The 21049-nt window shown below is 41.1% G+C and overlaps 1 protein-coding gene across 1 annotated transcript; it reads right to left on the bottom strand.

The window, feature by feature from the left end:
• Positions 1-3657: 3657 nt before the first annotated feature.
• GJA3 (gap junction protein alpha 3) lies at positions 3658-5172 on the bottom strand. The gene has a single exon (XM_063127823.1). It carries the CDS (start codon positions 5170-5172, stop codon positions 3658-3660), a length of 1515 nt encoding a protein of 504 aa, XP_062983893.1.
• Positions 5173-21049: the final 15877 nt, after the last annotated feature.

The raw sequence follows: 21049 nt of genomic DNA, 5'->3' as shown, positions 1-21049 counted from the left end.
TTGCTCTTTCCCTTAATGTAGAAAATCTGTTAATGAAAAAAGACCAAACACCTGCACAATGCCTTCTGCCTGCTTACGCTAGGAGCCCTCTGTCTGGAAGCACCCCTACATAGGCTTTCCCCCATATATCCACCTAAGAAAGCTGGAATTTATTTTAGTGAATTTGGACAATGCCCTTTAAGTATATTGAAATGCTCAGCATGCAAATCAAAATACCAGGATCTGGGGAAAAATTAATTGCAGTTTTTCTCATGCACACAAAGTTGTAAGCGTATTGTGTTATGTTAGTCGTTCTTCTTTAATTGTATTTTCAAATATCTTTTACATTCTCACTTTGTATGAAATGAGAAATAGAATATCTCATATTTTTTGTTTTAGTAATTCCTATTCACTTACATGATCTGAGAAAGAACTGCATTTATCAGGGACCCTAGGGAATTGTGAGTCAAACTCCAATCCAAGCAAATAATGCATTCCTAAGTGCTTTTCTAAATAAGAAACATCACTCATTAAGGACGCAATCCTTTGCATGCCTCCTCAAAAGCAACTCCCATTGAGTTCAATGGGATTTACTTCCAAGTGAGTGTGTATAGGATTGTAACCTAAATTAGGGTGACCATATGGAAAGGAGGACAGGGCTCCTGTATCTTTAACAGTTGAATTGAAAAGGGAATTTCTGCAGGTGTCATTTGTATATATGGAGGACCTGGTGAAATTTCCTCTTCATCACAACAGTTAAAGCTGCAGGTGTCCTGCCCTCTTTTAAATCTGGTCACTCTAGTATAGCTCCTGCAACTTTAACTGTTGTGATGAAGAGGGAATTTCACCAGGTTCTCCATATATACAAATGACACCTGCTGAAGTTTCCTTTTTTATGCAACAGTTAAAGATACAGGAGCCCTGTCCTTTTCATATGGTCACCCTAACCTAAATAGAAAATCTGAGTAACTTTGGCAAAATCACTCTTTACATTGAGATACACAATTACAGTATTTATCACAATGAACACTAATGAAATTCTCTTTTTCAAAAAAGTTACTAAAATACAGAGAGATATTAAATTCTTTAAATTCTAGACATTGTTTAAAAAGCTGAGTGAAATTCTATCCTCATTTTTGCTTATACAAGCCTGCTGACTTCAGCAATTTTGCATATGCAACCCTGAGGGCAGAATGTTATGTATCACTGTGTTTTAAGGCTCTACTTAAATGCCTTTAAATGGGATTTAGACAAATTAGTGGAGGATGGATCTGTCAATGGCTATTACTCATGATGGCTATAGGGCACCTCTAAATACAGAAAAATGCCTCAGAATGCTGTTTGCTGGGGAAGAATGGTGAGGGAGGGCCCTTGCCTTGAAGCCCTGCTTCTGGGCTTCCCAGAGGCATCTGGTTGGCGACTATGGGAAACAGGATGCCGGACATTTGGTCTGATCCAATAGCGCCACCCTTAAATTCATATTCTAATTTATGGCTTAAAGTCAAGGGAGAATCTAAAAATGATACCTGTTAAGTCAAAAATTAAGGTTAATATTTTGGGCATGCAAAGTTCCCATCTCCAATTACATTGACTGACTTAGGCTGCAATCCTATACACAATTACTTGGTAGTAAGCCCCATTGAACTCAAGGAGATTTACCTTTGAGTAAACATGGATAGGATTGCGCTGTCAATTCATAGTGCAGTGCACTTCATTTAGAGTGTTTGAGTCAGGAATGTGTGACTTCTGAATGAGAATCAGCCAGTGTGTATTCAAATGTGCATCTCCATTCTAGACAACACAGCTGTTTAATTTAATTTACAGACATGGGTAATGAAAAAAAAAAGTTATTTAATACTAGTTAAGATAGTCTTGTACTGTATGTTAGAACCTGATCCAGAGAAAGTTGCACTCAAGTTCCACTGAAATTAGTGAGATAAGTTAGTTGCAACTAACAACTCTAAATAATTTCAATGGAGCTTGAGCACAACTAACTTTATCTGAACTGGACCTTATATGTTTATTTTGGCCAGTTTATTATGCTGGAGACCAACTAGAAACTATTTTCTACTTGTAGCAATGACCAAGAGTATGCTACAAAGAAAAACTACTTTTCAATTCTCCTTATATTTCTATGAACTCCAAGATAAAACATCTAAGTACACTGCTGTATTAATTTTAAATCTATAGGTTAGGTTATTTTAAAATATTTGTGTATGTGCACTTTAGTTCTACAATGCAATCCTATACAGGTCTACTCAGACATAAGCCCGCTGGGTAAAATGGGGCTTATTCCCAGGTAAGTGTGTATAGAAATGCAGCCTTAGTCTTTCACTTCCACAGTTTATGGCTTTTGCCAAATGCATTTTATTTCAACTGGCCAATTTTACCCCCAGTTACAACTTTTTTTTTCAGTGCAAGAGTCAAGTCCCTGCTTGACTCTTTCCACTGAAATTAGTGGAAGCTGAATTTTTGTAACTCTGGCTGAATTGTGCCCTCACTATTTTCCCCAACTATTTCAAAACTATCTAATCACTTAAAATGCACAGTCCTAGTTCATCCTAGAGTTGCACTCACAATCAGCACAAGGGGCCATAATATGTTGGAACAGTTTCTTTGTTTTTCTGGAATAAAAACTATGTTGTGTAATATGTTAAGACATGTATGTTTTAACTTTGTTCTTGCCTTTATAAGTGTCAGAAGTAATTTCAAAAAATCATAACCAAAGATTTTTTTAAAAATAATACATAGATTTAAAATATGTCTTCCTGGTTTGGAAACACAGAAGAATCCCAAGCTTGACACTCACAGCTCAATAGTCAAAAGAAGAAAGAATACTAATAAAAGAAAAGAAAAATCAATGCTTAAGTCTACAGCAGGGGTTACTCCAGCATTGCTCAGTCCAGACCCATTAGAAACTGGCAATTTGTCAAGAGCAGAAAATTACCCAAATTAAATGGAAGACACCTATGCCTACTGTTTCTCTTAATATGATTATTTGACCCAAGGCGACAGATGATCTGCTGCTACCTTTATGTTTATGGAAGTGACTGGTGGCAGCTGGGGGTTAACAGGAAGGAAAATGTCTCTGGCAGGAGCTACACTACTGCTTTAAAACAGTTTATAACCATAATGACAACTGTTGGGGCCCAGGACACACTACATATACAGTTTTCAAACCGTTTTCAAAGTGTCATATCCTGCTTAGTGTAGATCTGGCCTCTGTTTACTAAGAAGTAAATGTGAACCTATGACAGGAAATGTAAAGATGGTGGGGGTAAGAGAGAGATGACAGATGTCAAAGACTTTGGAGGGAACGTGTCATTCCAACAGCATGTTCTTGCTTGCTGCTAGCACCTGTCATCCATGAAAGCTTTCACCTCCCTCACATGACCTGGCTGCTATTGGTCCCTTGGCCAGTGGGCTGTGCTTTAGCCACCCCTGACCTAATAGAAAATATTGATATTTATCCCTCCCTCCCTCCCTCCTTCCACCACCACCACCACCACAACCCACGGAGTGCAATAACCACAAGCTTCAAATTTTGGAAACCTGGCCTCCCCTTTCCCTTGTCTTGGGGTTAAGTCTAGCCTAGCCCCTGCCCCTCCCCCCTGGGCATGGTTCCCCTCTACACTTCACTGTCTTTGTCATCTATTTCTCCCAGTGCCAGGGATTATGTTACACTGTCAAGTCATCAGACCTGGCTCTACTGCTGCTTGACTTACTAGCCCTGCTCAAGCGACGTGTGTCTATAAGCAATGGTGGGTCATGCATCTCCACCAGGGTGCAAGTAGTTGACATGGGCCGTTCATCTTCACCTTCTCCATCCCACCTGCTGCCACTTCCCCCACTCAGACTGGTACTGATGCTGCTGCTGTTGGCGGCAGCTACCGGAGACAAAGATGGTGGAGGTGGGGGGTGCTCACTGGGCTCCTCTTGGTCTGGATGTGATTGTCGGAAACTGTTAGGGGTGGAGGAGGCAGCTGAGCTGGAGACAGGGATTTTCCTCTGCTGCTCAACAGCCAAATTGGCCCAGTTCTGCTCATGAGCCAGTGCATGGCTGTTGAAATAGGAGTTGATGACCGGTGAAGATGAAGGGATGGAAGATGTCGTTGCTATCGGTGTGGAGACCGCACTGTGTCTGGTGACTTTATGCCTTTCTTCACCAGGTACAGGCCCCCCCGGATAGCCAGCCAGAGAGGTTGCAACAGAGGCCAGTTGTGGCCCCGAGGTAACTTCAGCATAATGCGGCAACTCGGTTTGCTGAAAAACTAGAGGAGTGATAGTGCGAGTTTCAGGCATAGTGACCGAGGCCACAGGAGGTGGTGTAGTTGATGGTAAGGCTGACAGAGATATAGATTTGGAGACCTCCACTTCTGAAGCTGTTGCAGTGGTGAAGGTGGGTGCTGCATGGCTGTGCCTGCTAGTCATGCCCTGCTTGAACTTCTTCCACCCCAAATGGTACATCTCAAACATGTTAAGCAGCAGAGACAGGCAGGCCACAGCTAGCATGAAGATGATGAAGATAGTCTTCTCCGTGGGTCGTGAAATGAAGCAGTCTACAGTGTTTGGGCAGGGCCAGCGGCTGCAACGGTAGAGTGGCTTCAGTTCAAAGCCATAAAGGAAGTACTGGCCCAAAATAAAGGCTATTTCAAAGAGGGTTTTGAAAATAATGTTGAAGACATACGTGCGCAGCAGGGCACCTGCCATGCGAATCCTGCCATGCTCATCGCGGAGTGGCAATTTCTCAACTTTCTGCGGAAGTGGTTCCTTGCTGCTACTGTTATCACCACTGCCGGTTTCTCCTTTTGATCCTTGTAGATGGCCGGAATTTCTGCTAATCCCTGTTTTCCTCATCTCTTCTTCCTTTTCTTTCTTTTTCTCCTCCATGCGCACAATGTGGAGCACATGGCCTAGATAGATGAGGGTTGGGGTGGAGACAAAGATTATCTGCAGCACCCAGAAGCGGATATGGGAGATGGGAAAGGCTTCATCATAGCAGACATTTTCGCACCCAGGTTGTTGGGTGTTGCATGTAAAGTCTGATTGCTCATCTCCCCAGACCTCCTCAGTAGCGGCCCCCAGCACCAAGATCCTGAAGATAAACAGTACTGTCAGCCAAACTTTGCCAATAACTGTGGAGTGCTCTTGCGCATTCTCTAATAGTCTCCCCAGAAAGTTCCAGTCACCCATTGTTTCAGATCTCTAACCTACAATAAGAACATTATAGCAGCATTATTACAAAAAAAACCACCTGAGAAGCTTGTAAACAATTATCCCATAAAATACTCCTAAGTATTAATATGCAAGCTAACATTTTCAAAATCATTGTGTGTCAATTGTAATAAAATGTAATAAATAAAATAATAAAATAAATCAATTGGGATGTCAACTTTCTATTTAGAGTGCAATCCTATGCGTGTTTGGACAGAAAAATGTCCTATAACTCCCAGCATGCCCCGGCAATTTGGAAGATTCATTTTGGCAGAATGAAACTTCAATTACCTATTCATGTTAGAAGGGAAATCATAGTAATTTCATTCAAAAGGGTAACATGCTTGCTAATTTAGGATATAAACTGGAAGGAAAAGCCATCCCTGAGTTTCTTTGTCACAAGGAAGAAGATGCAAACTGTCTTCCAGGAGTCAATCTTTGCTTGTAGTCATTCTCAACAATTAACTGCGGAATTTAAAATGAAAAGAAAAGAAACACCCTGTAATTAAAACTTTACTAAAGGCACAATTCTATACAAATTTAGACAAAAAAAAAAAAAGTCCTACAACTCCCACTGTTCCTCCAGCCAGCCATGTTGAGAATTGTGGGGTGTTTTATCCTATCTAAATATGCAGAGGATTGCACCCTTAATGAATCAATTACACCAAAAGCAAGCTTTATTAACTTTACATGAATCAAGTTATAGTACTTCAATTGATTTTCTTTGGAAGACTATACTAAAACAATGTAGATGTTTAGAAAACTTTTTGGCACTTTTGGCCTTAATTACTTTGCTCTTCAGTTTTAAAATCTGTAATAGTGTTTTTTTTACAAATACATGTAATAATAAATATTTATGGGGAAATAATATAGAAAATATGGTCCATGAGCTTAAGTTACTAACCTAGCGGAATTTGGGTTGGGGGTGGGAAGTGCTGCGACCATATATTTAATTAAACTTTAGAACAGGTGTGTGACTCTTTACTATAGATGCTGGGGGCATCAACCAAATTATTTTTATGAGACTTGTGCAGCCAGATTGCCCCACTGCAACCACACTTGCCACAGACATGCTAACTTGGACGTGGAAAAGGGAATGGTTGTTTTGCAGAGAAAGTATTTTCCAAGAATCAAACAGCAATATGTCTTTCAAAGCAGAAAGGCTCCGAGGGTGGGGGGGAGATGCCGATATCCCCAGAAATAGCACGTGTATTTTCCTAATATGGTCTTCCATAAAGGTACTTTTAATATTTGGGTGGCTTTCCAGCAAAATTGTAAATAATAATAATTTTTATACTGCCTAATTCACCTTATACTTCTCCCTGGGCAGTTCACAACAATTAAAATGACAAAATCCGAAACAATATAGATGATAAAAATAGATGATAAATATAGATGATAAAATACAATATAAAAATAAAATAATAGAAGCTAGCAGCAAGAAAATTTAAATATAGTACCAGATAAAAACAAACTATAAAACTAAAATGCCCGGGAGAATAAAGGACTTCACCTGACACTGAAACGAGAACAATGTAGGCACCAGGTGAACCTCTCTGGGAAACTCATTCCACAAGTGGTGTGCCACTGCAGAAAAGACCCTCTGGGATTACAACTCCTATCAGCCCCAGCCAGTATGACAAATGGTCAAGAAAGACAAATGTTGTTGTCCAAAACATCTAGAGGGCGTCAGGTTGGGGGAAAGCTGCTTTAGATCTTCTAACCCCAAGCCGTTTAGCAGTTTAAAGGTTAACATCAATAAATTAATAGTGGTGCTTTACTTTACAGCAAAGCTTTAACAGGTTGATGTTCCATTACTTATTTCTTATGTGCACAGCACTTGTGCCAAGAGAACCTGGGGTTCAGGCTTTGGGCAGGTGGTAGAGTTTTATCCGAGTGCCATCAACGTTATCAGGCTGTTCTGGTTTATCCTAGTGCCGAGAAAAAAGCCATATGCCTAGATTTTAAGTATTTCTAGGGTCAAATTACAAGGCTGTGTATTAAACTAGGCTGCCTAATCTACTCTACACATCCTCTTGGGCTGAAATACTCGTCCCACTGACTTCATTAGGACAAAGCCATGTACATTATAGTATTTCAAAGTAGGCTGTGAATTTGGGCTCTTTATATAAAAACGTTATAATTAAGTCAGGTGTTAATTTAGAGAACTGAAGATTAACTAGCATTTTACATTTAAATATCCTAAGTAAATATCAATCAAGTACTAGTCAGAGGATTTAAAACATAGATCCCTTTCTCTGTAATACCTACAGCTACATAAAACTCATTCCATCTTAAACTAGAGTTAAAAATATTGGTTTCGGGAATGAACGGTATGCATATTCATGGCACCGGAAAGAGTAAGCAGGTCATCCTTACAAGTTTGTTTAGGCTATGGTCTAGTACATCATTTTGCAAAAACAAAATGCACAAATCACCCGAATAATTGCATCCAGGCTGATTCCATGGATATTTTACTCAGAAGTAAGTCCCACTGTAGGACTTAGTCCCAGGTAAATGTAGTATAATTGCAACTATAATGTTTTGGGGACTAGAATGTCAGCTGTTTAATATATAGCCTTTTTAGGTGTCAATCCTAAGCACATGCCTTTGCAAGAAACTACTTCATTTCCAGTGGACCTTGCTCCCAAGCAGTTGAATTTAGGATCACGATGAATTATTTACACCTTGGCAACAGGAATAAGCAACTAGCTGCAGACTTCTAAGCATGTCTACTCAGGAGTAAATCCCATTAGAGTCAGTGGAGCTTGCTCCCAGGTATGTGTGCATATGATTGCAGCCTAACAAATTAGCTCTGCACTGTTTATTTAGAAGAAAGACGCATCACATTCAATATGCCTTACTCACATGTAAGTACCCCTAAGACTACAGCCTAACAGCATCATCTGCAGCATACTTACACAATAAGTCCAGCCAAATTTAACCAGAGGTATTCACTAGTAAATGTGCAGATTGCAGAGCTAGACGTACTTACTTGGAAGTAACCTCCATGGAATTTGGTGGGATTTACCTCCGAGTAAACACACATGGAAATCGGCTCTATGAACACCTGAATTCAAACAGATGTTGTCAAAGCAATTCTACAAACATCAAGACAATTAAAAACCTAACATTCTCACATGTTCTTAAACTGTCTCGCAGGATGCTGGTGCCAATTCTAGTTGTAAATTTGTTTCGCACTTCAAACACCTCCGCTGTATTTTGGCACAAAGTATGATAATAATAAAAATGCGGTCAAACAGGAGATCAAACAGACGATATGATTCTGGAGGAAAGTAACAATTCAGCATGTGGAGCAAGGGGCTCCTGCCTAGCACGATCTAGGTATAAAGTGTCATTTTTACATCTTTTTATTTAAAAACAACAACTATGTTTCTTTTGCTTTTAGGGGAAAACACTTTTTAATTAAACCTCATCTTGTGTGCTTAATTAAGGATGCAATCCTATACGCACTTATCTGGAAGTAAGTCCCATTGAATTCAGTGGGGCTTATTTCTGAGTAAACTCAACAGAAATTGATTATTTGGACTAACTTCCAAGTAGAATGGAAGTTTAAAATGCTGAGTTGTTAAGTAAGCTGCTGTCTCATGTAGATTTAATGGGACTTATTTCCCAGTAACTGTAAAGAACGGAGGGTACCAGATTGCCACTCTAAATTCGTTTACCTTGAAGTCAGTTCTATTAAAATCTATGGTATTTGTTTCCGACTACTTATGCAGGACTGAGCCATAAATGTGAGTAGTATATACATGCACCCTAATATACTGAAAATGTTTTACTGTCTTCTATTTTCGCTACACACCCCACGCAGTTCCAAAATGGATTTAGCATACTCTTAAAACTTCATATATAATGCCGCCTTAAAAAAATCCTCCAAAACAGTATAAACCATAGTTTAAGATCAGAATTCATGCCAGACTCGAATTAAAGGCTTCATAAAAACCATGATGCGTATTTCCCCCTTTATGTCTTTCTTGAACTTACACTATTATAGACATCATCATCATTATCACTGGTACTTTTACTACTACTGCCATCCATATATAGAAAGCTTTACAAAATAACAGAAGAAAAAAACGCAGCTCCCTGCCCCGGGGAACATACGTTCCTATAAATCCATGGAATCTATGGAAAAACAATAAACGGAGGCAAGGAAAGAAGGCAAAGAGACAAGGAGGATAACAGGGGATTAAGCATTAGGAACGGTGGAAAAGTCTTCTTACATGTTGCATATTGTTCTCTATATTCTTTCAAGAAAACAAAGCAGACAATTCTTGACATCATTCAATCAAGTAATATTCATTATAATTGGGCGCGGGGGTGCGTGGGAAGCAAAATCTTGCTAGGATTTTTTGTTTTTTAAAAAACCAAGCTATATGTAAAAAGGTTTAGGGAAAGAAAACAAGCTATATAAACTTTAGTTATCTTACAACACAATCCTATGCATGTCTACTCAGAAATAAATCCCATTGAGTTCAACAGGACTTATCCCCAGTTGAGTGTGTATAGGATTGCAGCTTTAAGCGCCTGCAAATAAAAAAATAAGCAAAAAACAGTTTAAGCAATCATTAAAAAGTTGATAGTAAATTACATTTCTCCACTAGTTCTCAAAAGCATCAGGAGAATTCACTACAAAAACTCATCCCCACCCCCATCGCCCAAGTAGTTACCATAGGATATTAATATTAAAAGGTATCTTTAAGACCAAATTAGCCATCTACTTCGTGTTCAAGTGGAGGCTTTAGCAGAATATTGTATTGTTCGGTACCAGGATGGTCGGCAGGCAAACGCGCCCCCAAAAAGACCAGGGTCGCCATGGAGCCCTTATTAAAAGCGACGATATGTGAATTAGCACGCCCGCTCCCAAGGCGGTGGAGCACTTTCTTTGGAGAATAACCAGTTATATTTCAGGAGGGAAGTCGGGAGGCTGTAGGAATAAACAGGCAGCAGAGCGAATAAATCCGTGCTGCGATAAAGCAGCTAGTTCTTCAGGTGCCAGACGAGGCTAGGTTTTGGTACTGGTTTTATTCTGGCACCGACAAAGGTGTTACGCGCACCCGTCAGCCAGCCTCCCGTCGCTGCCTCCCTCACACCCGCACAAAACTGTTTCTTCCCCCACAAACAGCCCAGCGGCTCTGCCCGGCGCTTACCCCCAAAACTGTGATCGCAACCAGCCAAGTTCACCAAACTCCTTCACAGCGCATGGGACTTAAGAGGCTACCCGAGAAGAGAGAGAAAAGGAGGAGGCAAAGAAGAAGAAAAGACAGGACCAAAATAAATCATAAAACATTAAGAACGCTATAATAAGAAATAAAACAAAAAAACTTCCAAATCTGTCTTGTAGGGAAGTTTAGTGGCACTTAACGTTTGACTCCCACAGAGAGGGAGAGAGAAAGACACCAGGGTCTCCCCCTCAGCCATCGCCGCTGTCACAGTGGAGGACCATGCATGGCTGAACCCGCCAAGTTAGCGCCTAGAAGGCTGGCCCGAGGCCCCGCCTCTGAGCCGGCCCCAAAAGCGGCCCTTCATTGGCGAGTCCTCGCGTCGTCGGCTAGGCCGTGATGGTCCCCGCCAAAAAGCAGGTATAATAACTTCAGAGCTGTACCCGCAACAGGAGAAGAGATTGTGTCTGTGAAAGGCAGGTATTCGGTGGTTATTGTTATTTTATTTATAAGAAAAGGCGGGAGGATGAAAGGGATGATGTTTTAAGGTTGGTCCGTCCCCCCTTCTATAGTGATTTTGGACACAACCCGTAGTACTGCGAGCTGTGCTCCTCCAACACACCCCGAGGGCACCAGGTTGTAGAACGCTGTGGGTAGGATTGCATCCTAAAACCATTCAACACGTGAACGCTTGCTGCTCCCAGAACACTATCCTACTGCTTATCCTGCCCCTTTAAATCCTTAGTGGCATAAGCGTCAGGGAGGAAGGTCAGGAATGAGCACTGCCAGAGGGGCTACCATAATTCATGATTTTTTGTTCTCCAGTCTGTTTGATCATCCTCTCCTCCTACCCACCCTCTCTTTTAATGGTTCACACATAAATATGCTTCAGTCATACTAAAATGATCAAGGGGCTGCATAGCTCCCCAATGAGGGAAAGTTACAACAGCTGGGATTGTAAATGGCCCAGGGAGCTTTGGCTATTGGGCGGTATAAAAATGCAATAAATAAATAAATAAATTGTTTAGCATGGAAAAAAGAGGATAAGAGGAGGCATGCTAGAGGTGTACAAAATTATGCATGGTGTGGAGAATGTGGATAGGGAGACATTTTTTCTTCCTCTCCCATAACACTAGAACCCAGGGTCATCCTATGAAGCTGATTAGTGGGCAATTCAGGACAGATAAAAGGGCTTCACACAGGGCATAGTTAAACTCTGGAATTCACTACCACAAAATGTAGTGATGGTCACCAATTTGGATGGGGTGACCATTTATCCAACCCCTTATTCAGGAATTTATCTAACCCCTTATTCAAAGGGGTTAGATAAATTCCTGAAGGAGAAGGCTATCAATGACTACTAATCCTAATGGCTATATGCTACCTTCAGTATCAAAGGCAGTACGCTTATGTACACCAGTTGCTGGGGAACATGGGTGGAAGGGTGCTGTGCACTGTGTCCTGCTTGTGGGTCCCTGATCAACAGCTGGTTGGCCACTGTGTGAACAGAGTGCTGGACTAGATGGACTCTTGGTCTGATCCAGCATGTCACTTCTTATGTTCTTATATGCTTTGAAAAACATTGTGCTTGAGGTAGTGATAGATAGATGATAGATCATAGAATCATAGAATAGCAGAGTTGGAAGGGGCCTACAAGGCCATCGAGTCCAACCCCCTGCTCAATGCAGGAATCCACCCTAAAGCATCCCTGACAGATGGTTGTCCAGCTGCCTCTTGAATGCCTCTAGTGTGGGAGAGCCCACCACCTCCCTAGGTAGCTGATTCCATTGTCGCACTGCTCTAAGATAGATAGATAGAATAATTTTATCCCACTCACCAGCCAAAAAAGCTTACATATAAGCAGTAAAACAAGACAGTCCCTGCCAGCAGGCTTACAGTCTAAAAAGACATGACACACAAACAAAAGGGGGGGGGGAGGGAAGAGAGAGAAAAATGAAACAGCCTTTTAGCATGGCTGGTGGAATTGTCCTGTTTTTCCTTATCATCTCCCTCCATAGAGCCTACTGGAATGGCTGGTGATGGTGCTAACTGAGGGAGGAGGAGATATTATTATTATTATTTATTTATATAGCACCATCAATGTACATGGTGCTGTACAGATTACACAGTAAATAGCAAGACCCTGCCGCATAGGCTTACAATGGAGCTTCTCTTTCTGGAGGCTTATTCACACATGCATTACAGCACTGGACGCAGCAATGAACTGGTCTTAAAACATTTGTGTGTGAAGCCTTGAAATGAACACACTGATGTGGGGCAAGTAACTGGCTGGGGCATGCTGGGAGTTGTAGGGATTTTTTCTGTCTAAACATGTATAGCATTGCACCCTAATGTACTTTTGTAAAGTGTTAATTAGCCTGGTTCATATATAATGCTAACCCATTGTTTATTTAACCCATGGTTTGTTGCCCTATGTACCAAGAATTTGTCTGTCAGACTGTGGTTTGTTTTCTCAATCCCTGGGTTGTTTGTTTCCCTCCTCCTTCATCCATTCCCTCCCTGTGCAGAGCATACACAAATCACGACAACCCACAAATCAACAACAGGAGTTAGCACTATGTGTGAACCAGGTCATTGTGAAAATAATAATAATAATAATAATAATAATAATAATAATAGCATTGAATAATTTCTCATTGTTATGTAATTTCACGCACAATTATTGATTAAAAGTCTCTGATTTTCCTCTTCACTTTTGATTCATGAATTGCAGTGACAAATGATGCCATGATGGCATATTTATATATTTAAAAACATCTTAAGACCAAACTAGGAAGGCAAAGCCCCTGAGTTTGGGGATCAAGTGACATCACTACACCTGAGCCAGCCGCTGAGATGGGCTTGCTTTAGTGAAATTTTGCAGCCAGGAATGGCAGCTCCAGGTTTGAGGTGGGGAATGGCAAAGTTCCCTTTAATGTGGTGGCCAGGGACCTCTTTTGGCCGAATTCAGTTTTGGCAAAGCTCACGGGGGCAGGGGCATAGGGCAAGACAAAAATGGTGAGGCCAAAGACGAATAATGTGAATAATAATGTGAATAATGGACTCAAGTTAAAGGAAGCCAGATTCCAGCTGGACTTCAGGAAAAACTTCCTGACTGTTAGAGCAGTGCGACAATGGAATCAGTTACCTAGGGAGGTTGTGGGCTCTCCCACGCTAGAGGCCTTCAAGAGGCAGCTGGACAAGCATCTGTCGGGGATGCTTTAGGGTGGATTCCTGCATTGAGCAGGGGGTTGGACTCGATGGCCTTGTAGGCCCCTTCCAACTCTGCTGTTCTATGATTCTATGATTCTATGAAAAAAATATACCAGGTTATTTTAGCATAAGGTTCTTCCTGCCTATATCTAAGCCTTTGAGAAGCAGTTCAACCTTTTAAAATGGTGTAAAAAATGCACAAAATGACACCAGTCAGTGATTGGTGGATGGGGGAAATGGGGTGTGGGCAGTAGAATGAGGCGTGGCCATATGGTTAACCCCAGAGGGCCAGATTGGCACCCCTCCCGGACCTGGAATCCCACACCCTGTACTAGTGGGCCATTTTAGCAGGCAATCAAAAGAAGGTAAGAAGAAAATAGGACCTTGGATAGATCTAAGTATGCCCTGTTGGCTCGAACTCTTTCCTTCTACAATAATAAGAGGTCTCAGAGGTCTCAGCTCCTTCTGCTGCTCCTAGAAATTAATGTTAAAAGTCCCCCTCCCAAAGGTTCTATGATCACCACCTGCTGGTCACAAATAACATTTCTCTAACTATTCCATAATTGTATGAAACTATAACATAGACCTGTTAGAGAGTTAAATCCAACTAAAGCCTTACTTAGTGTGGTGAGCTCTATGGCTGGACTGTTAAAGGCCCCTCAGCTGATTCTGTAGCGTGCAACTCCTAAACAAGATTGGGAAGATGGAGGTTCTGCTGTGATACATTGAAGAGAACCTGCCATTTTTAGCTCTTGCAGGAGACCTAAGTGGAAACTCTCTCCATCTCTCTCATAGTGTTGGCTTTGAAGCTGAGACAGTGTGACATGCAGGTCCATGGTTTTCTCATGTCCTGTAGAAATAAATAATAATAATAATATGGTTCCAGCTTAGAGATGACCTGCAAACAAAAAAGGACACATATAGAAAGTAGAAGGAAGGCCAGGCTACAAAAGAAGGGTACAGACAGGTAGCACAGAAGTGCAGGAATGGCATCAGGAAGACTAAAGCTGAGAATGAGCTGAGGCTAGTGAGGAATGCTAAAAGCAACAACAAAAAAAGCTTTGTTCAGTACATGCACAATAAAATACAGAGGAAAGAAATGGTGGTTCAACTGCTTAATGAGGGTGGCAAATTGATAAAAGATGGCAAAGAAAAGAACGAAGTGCTCAATTCCTACTTTGGCTCAGTCTTCTCCCAAAAGCGGGTCTGTAGTGAAGTACAAGCTGAAGGGCAAGGATTGCAGTTTGAGATTGATAAACAAATGGTCAAGGAACACCTAATTTCTTTGAATGACTTCAAATCTCCAGGGCCCGATGAACTACATCCTAGAGTAATAAAGGAGCTAGCAGAAGAACTCTCAGAACCACTGTCTATCATCTTTGCGAAATCATGGAAGCCGGGTGAAGTGCCGGATGACTGGAGGAGGGCAAACTAGCTAAAAGTGGGCTAGATGGAACAACTATTAAGTGGATCCACAGTTGGCTACAGAATTGGATTCAAAGACTGTTTATCAACGGCACCTTGTTAAACAGGTGAGAGAGAGGTAACGATCAGAGTACCACAGGGCTCAGTCCTGGGCCTAGTGCTCTTCAAAAATGTTATTAATGACTTGGATGAGGAGGTGCAGGGAATGCTTATCAAATTTGCAGATGATACAAAATTGGGTGGGATAGCTAATACCCTGGAAGACATAAACAAATGTCAAAGTGAACTTGATTGGTTGGAGTGCTGGGCTGAAAATGACAGAATGCAATTTAATAGGGATAAATGCCAAATTCTATACCTAGGAAAAAGAAATGAAATGCACAATTACAAGATGAGGGATACTTGGCTCAGCAATACTACAAACGTGAAGGATCTTGGAGTTGTTGTAGATCACAAGCTGAATATATGCCAACAGTGTGATGTGTCTGCAAAAAAAAAAGCTATTTTGGGATGCATTAATAGAAGTATAGCTTCCAAATCGCGCGAGGTACTGGTTCCCCTCTATTCGGCACTGGTTAGACCTCATCTTGAGTATTGTGTCCAGTTCTGGGTACCACACTTCAGGAAGGATGCAGACAAGCTGGAGCGTGTTCAGAGGAGGGCAATGCAGATGATCAGGGGTCTGGAATCAAAGCCCTATGAGGAGAGACTGAAAGAACTGGGCATGTTTAGCCTTGAGAAGAGAAAACTGAGGGGAGACATGATAGCACTCTTCAAATACTTGAAAGGTTATTACACACAGGAGGGCCAGGATCTCTTCTCGATCCTCCCAGAGTGCAGGACATGGAATAATGGGCTCAAATTACAGGAAGCCAGATTCCAGCTGGACATCAAGAAAAACTTCCTGACTGTTAGAGCACTACGACAATCGAACCAATGAACTAGGGAAGTCGTGGGCTCTCCCACATTAGAGGCATTCAGGAAGCAGCTGGACAGCCACGTATCAGGTATGCTTTAGGGTGGATTCCTGCATTGAGCAGGGGGTTGGACTTGATGGCCTTATAGTACCCTTCCAACTCTACTATTCTATGATTCTATGAAGTTCTATGCTGGTTGTGCTTTTATATTGTACTTTTATGTTGTGTTTTTATATTGTTGTTTGTTTTATACTTTGAATTGTACTTCATGGTTTTAATTTTTGTGAACCACCCAGAGAGCTTCAGCTATTGGGTGGTATAGAAATGCAATAATAAATAAATTATTAGAATGTAAGCCTATGTGGCAGGGTGTTGCTGGTTTTATTCTTTTACTATGTACAGCACCATGTACATTGATGGTGCTATATAAATAAATAATAATAATAAAAATAAATAAATAAAACAATGACCAGAGAGGTTTGCCACTATTTATTTATTTATTTATTTATTTATTTATTAGATTTTTATACCGCCCAACAGCCGAAGCTCTCTGGGCGGTTCACAAAAATTAAAATCATCATAAAACAACCAACAAGTTAAAAATACAAATACAAAATACAATATAAAAAGCACAACCAGGATAAAACCACGCAGCAAAATTGATATAAGGTTAAAATACAGAGTTAAAACAGTATAATTTAAATTTAAGTTAAAATTAAGTGTTAAAATACTGAGTGAATAAAAAGGTCTTCAGCTGGCGACGAAAGGAGTACAGTGTAGGCGCCAGGCGGACCTCTCTGGGGAGCTCATTCCACAACCGGGGTGCCACAGCGGAGAAAGCCCTCCTCCTAGTAGCCACCTGCCTCACTTCCTTTGGCAGGGGCTCACGGAGAAGGGCCCCTGTAGATGATCTTAAGGTCCGGGTAGGTACATATGGGAGGAGGCGTTCCTTCAAATAACCTGGCCCCAAACCGTTTAGGGCTTTAAATGTCAATACCAGCACTTTGAATCGGGCCCTAAACATTTATTTAGTTAAATGTTTCAGCTTCCACTTCCCCAAATATATTAGTCCACAAAAGCTTATGCCACAATAAATCTGTTTGTCTCTAATGTGCTATAAACTCTTGGTTGTTTTTCCTGCAAGAAATTAACATGGTCATATCTCTAGAGTTTGAGAGATGTTTATGATGTCTCTCTACTGCAGACAACCCACATATCTGGGAGTGGGCCTGTGTTTATAATGCAAATTGAAACTTATTTGGCACATTAAGCATAAATTTCAACTTTTAGAGTGTACTCCAATGCACACTTACCTGGGAGTAAGTTGCATTGAACTCAAAAGGACTTACTTCCAAGTAGATAATCATAGGATTACACTGTGTTAAAATGCAATCCTATGCTGGCTAGGGAATGCTGGGAGTTGCAGGCCTTTTTTCTATCTAAACATGTATATTGTGCCTTTAAAATATTAATTCAATTGCATCTCCAGTGTCAATTAACTGCAGTCCTAAACATGATAAATTGGCAAGTTTATATGTAGCAGATTAATGTTGTATCGTATGATGCAATCCTATGTCTGCTTACTTAGTAATAAGTGCTACTGTGTTTAATGGGGCTTGTTCCCTAGAAATATGTTTAGGGTTGCAGTCTTGCATAAACCACTACTACATGTTTTCGATATAATATGGCCTGTAGTAAACAGCAGGTGGCAGTATGATGATTTAATAATTAGAACTATGTGGGGAAAATCCTGACAGAATCAGAAGCAAACAGTTGAAAGAAAAATATAGCCACGTATTTCCCCCTCCCAAGAAGAGTGACATTATATCTTTGAAATAGGGTAAAAAATTCTAAACTGCAGGTGGTAATCTGTGACAATGCATTTAAATTACAGTAAGTGACAGCTATTATTGTTCTGGGTTTTCAAACTGCCACACCTACAGTTTTGTACTCCATTGAACTAAACACTTTGGCAAAGAAATGTCCCTCACGACTGGTTTGCAAACGCAAAGTCCAAGTGATGAGAATGGCATAGAGGTGGGAAATAAGGGCCTTTTAAGATTATTCTTTTAATGCAGTAACTGTGCACTTTTTACTCAGTTGTGTGGGATACGGGTTGTTCCCCCTTTAGTGACTTTTGCAGGTACATCAGGTCACCTGTGCCTCAGTTGGATTGAGTACTATTTTGTCATAGGGAAAATCCACTTTCCCCAAGCATGAGAAGCTGTTGCAAGTGTCAGAACTGTGTGAAATGTTGCTGGGTGAGTCTTATAAGCACCTTTTGGCTATTAATAGTGAAAAAGAATGAACATTTGTATAGCACTTTTAAGTGTTCAAAGCGCTTCACATAGGCCATAGCTAGACCTAAGGTTTATCCCTGGATCATCCAGGGGTCAAACCTGTTCATCTAGGTGACACACAGGGGATCCAGTGCTCAGGCAGGGGCGAACCCTGGATGATCCCAGGATAAACCTTAGGTCTAGCTGTGGCCATACATTATCTATTCTTAGAACAAGCCTGTAGTGTATGTTAGATATTTACCCCACATATTGCAAGGGGGAGACAGAGAGTGCGGGTGGCTTGCCTAAGGTGAGATCGTAATGGAGATAAAATCTGCACCAGATATTTCCTGATTCATTGCTCAGTGTTTTAGCCACTACAATACACCATTTCTCACTAGTGACATTATGAGCACTAAGGAACACAACCATTTTATTTTTTAAAAAAATGTTTGTTCATTTATTATGAAATGTATATCCTGCCCTTTTTCTTCTTGCAAGGAACCCAAGGCAGTCCTCCTCTACATTTTATCCTCACAACAACCCTGTGAGGTAGGCTAAGCTGAGTGACTGGCCCAAAATCATCCAGTGAGATTCATGGCCAAGTAGGAAATAGAACCTGGATCTCCTGAGTCCCAATTCAACACTTTAATCATTACGTCATACTGGCTGTCATAATTCAAATCTTAAGATGAAGAGTGCCCTCCAGATGTGTTGGACTACAACTCCCAGCATCCCCAACCAGCATTACTCAAGCAGCTAGTCCAGCCTTCCTCAACCTGATGCCCTCCAAATGTGTTGGACTAAAACTAAAAACCCTGTCTCTCCCAACAAGCATGGCCATGACTGGCTGGAGCTGATGGGGGTTAGAGTCTGAAGAGCACCAGGTTGGGGAAGGCTGATCCAGTCTTTAAACAAACAACAAAATGTAGATAGCCATCAGGAACACTAGTTCTTTCTTCCTGCAAGCAAACATGGAACTTTTTTTAAAAAAAGTAGTTTTATGGGCAGCATGCTCCCCCTTTGCATTGCTGCAAAGCCAATGTCTCCAGATTTTTTTTAAAAAAAACACTTTTGGTTTTACTTCCTTGCTGTTGATAAAGCTTGACAAAACTTCCATTTGGGCAGGATGACATGTGATGCAACTAACATAGCTATTCTCCTGAAGCAAAGCTGTCTCACCCCCATCAAGATACCCCCTGTAAAGGATGTACACCCCAGCAAAAGCTGGCCCTTGAACTGGATTTAGCACAGATTCCCGGAAAGAACGCTCACAGCTCACAATTTTGGAGGTTTAGGACCATTTATTTCAGGAAATGGGTAGGTTACATGGGATTAGCAACTAAAACTATTAAAACATGCATATATATAAGAACCCAGAAAAAGCAAGCCTAAAAACTACAGTTCATACATCATCCAGCCTTGGAGTCAGCCAGCCGCACTGAACTCCCCCCACCAAGTATACTTTATAGTTTCTTTTCTCCAACTCCTTCCCCCCTCCCCTTGGCTTTTCATACGTAGATCTTTCACACCTCCGCCTGAGATGTTAATGTCTCTCAAGGCCAAGCGGACATGCCTCAGGCGGTTCCTGGCACACCATTCTCCCCCATGCAGCTGGGCTGCTTATCTCCCTCTTCCTATGAACCATAACAATAAAATTAACACGTTAAAAGACAGACCAGCCCCAATTCCTTTCAACCATCCATTACACCCCCCTCCCCTCATTTATTACCCATCCTATGTTGAACTGGATATAGTCATAATTATGGAGGACAGAGCTCCTGTATCTTGAACAGTTGCATAGAAAAGGGAATTTCAGCAGGAGTCATTTGCATGCATGCAGCACCTGGTGAAATTCCCTCTTCATCACAACAGTTAAAGCTTCAGGAGCTCTGTCCTCTTGACTAGATACAAAAGAGGGCAGGGCTCCTGCAGCTGTAACTGTTGTGATGAAGAGGGAATTCTGCCAGGTGCTTCTTGCATGCAAATGACACCTGCTGAAATTCCCTTTTCAATACAACTGTTAAAGATGCAGGAGCCCTGTCCTTTTCACATGGTCACCCTTAGTTATTAATGATTAAAATGTACATAGTGATATGAGGGATTTGTAAAAGGATTGTGTGAAGACAATAATTATTTGAGGCACCCTTTGCAGGATTATGTAGATAAACACTTTGAGGCGGGAAAAAGAAATCAAGACACACAGGCATAGCATTTTGGGTTGTTTTTCAAAAATTGCATAAGATGTTTGTACAGAATGAGCTAACATATTATAACATATTATAAAAAGGTCACAAGTTAGGTCAGTACAACAAGCATAGACTTGGGTTTTATCTAGTGGTATCAATCTGCTAATGCAAAGCTTCTACCACTTGTAGAAACCTTACTTTTATCCTTGCAGAAAGTGTTAAATCCTGTATTTTGATTCTGCCTGTGCAAGGTGTTGTACAAACTGTTGCATAATCCATTGAACAAGCCGTTGTGTCAGCTGTTTCACAAAACATTGCACAAGGCATCGAACAAGTTTTTCTGAAAATTGTTGCATAAAACATTGCAAAACTCATTATGGCTTATTAGATTAGGGGTTGCTTGTTCTAGTTAGCATATTGTGGCTATAACCCAGAACTAGCACAAGTAGTGCAAGCAATACCCTTGTGCAACAGTTTGCAGAACATGTCCAATATCTCACACAATGGCCTGTGCAACAATGTGTAGTGCAACAGCTTGCACAGTGGCTGTACAACAGCTTGCACAAGCAGAATCTATTGGATTTGACACACACGAAGATAAAAACAGACTTTCCAAAAGCAGTAGAAGCTTTACCACTATCAGAATGGCA

This window comes from Elgaria multicarinata, chromosome 5, assembly GCF_023053635.1.
Source record: "Elgaria multicarinata webbii isolate HBS135686 ecotype San Diego chromosome 5, rElgMul1.1.pri, whole genome shotgun sequence".
NCBI lineage: Eukaryota > Metazoa > Chordata > Lepidosauria > Squamata > Anguidae > Elgaria > Elgaria multicarinata.
The sequence above is the reverse complement of the archived record's forward strand: the minus strand, read 5'-3'. Positions and strand labels throughout refer to the sequence as shown.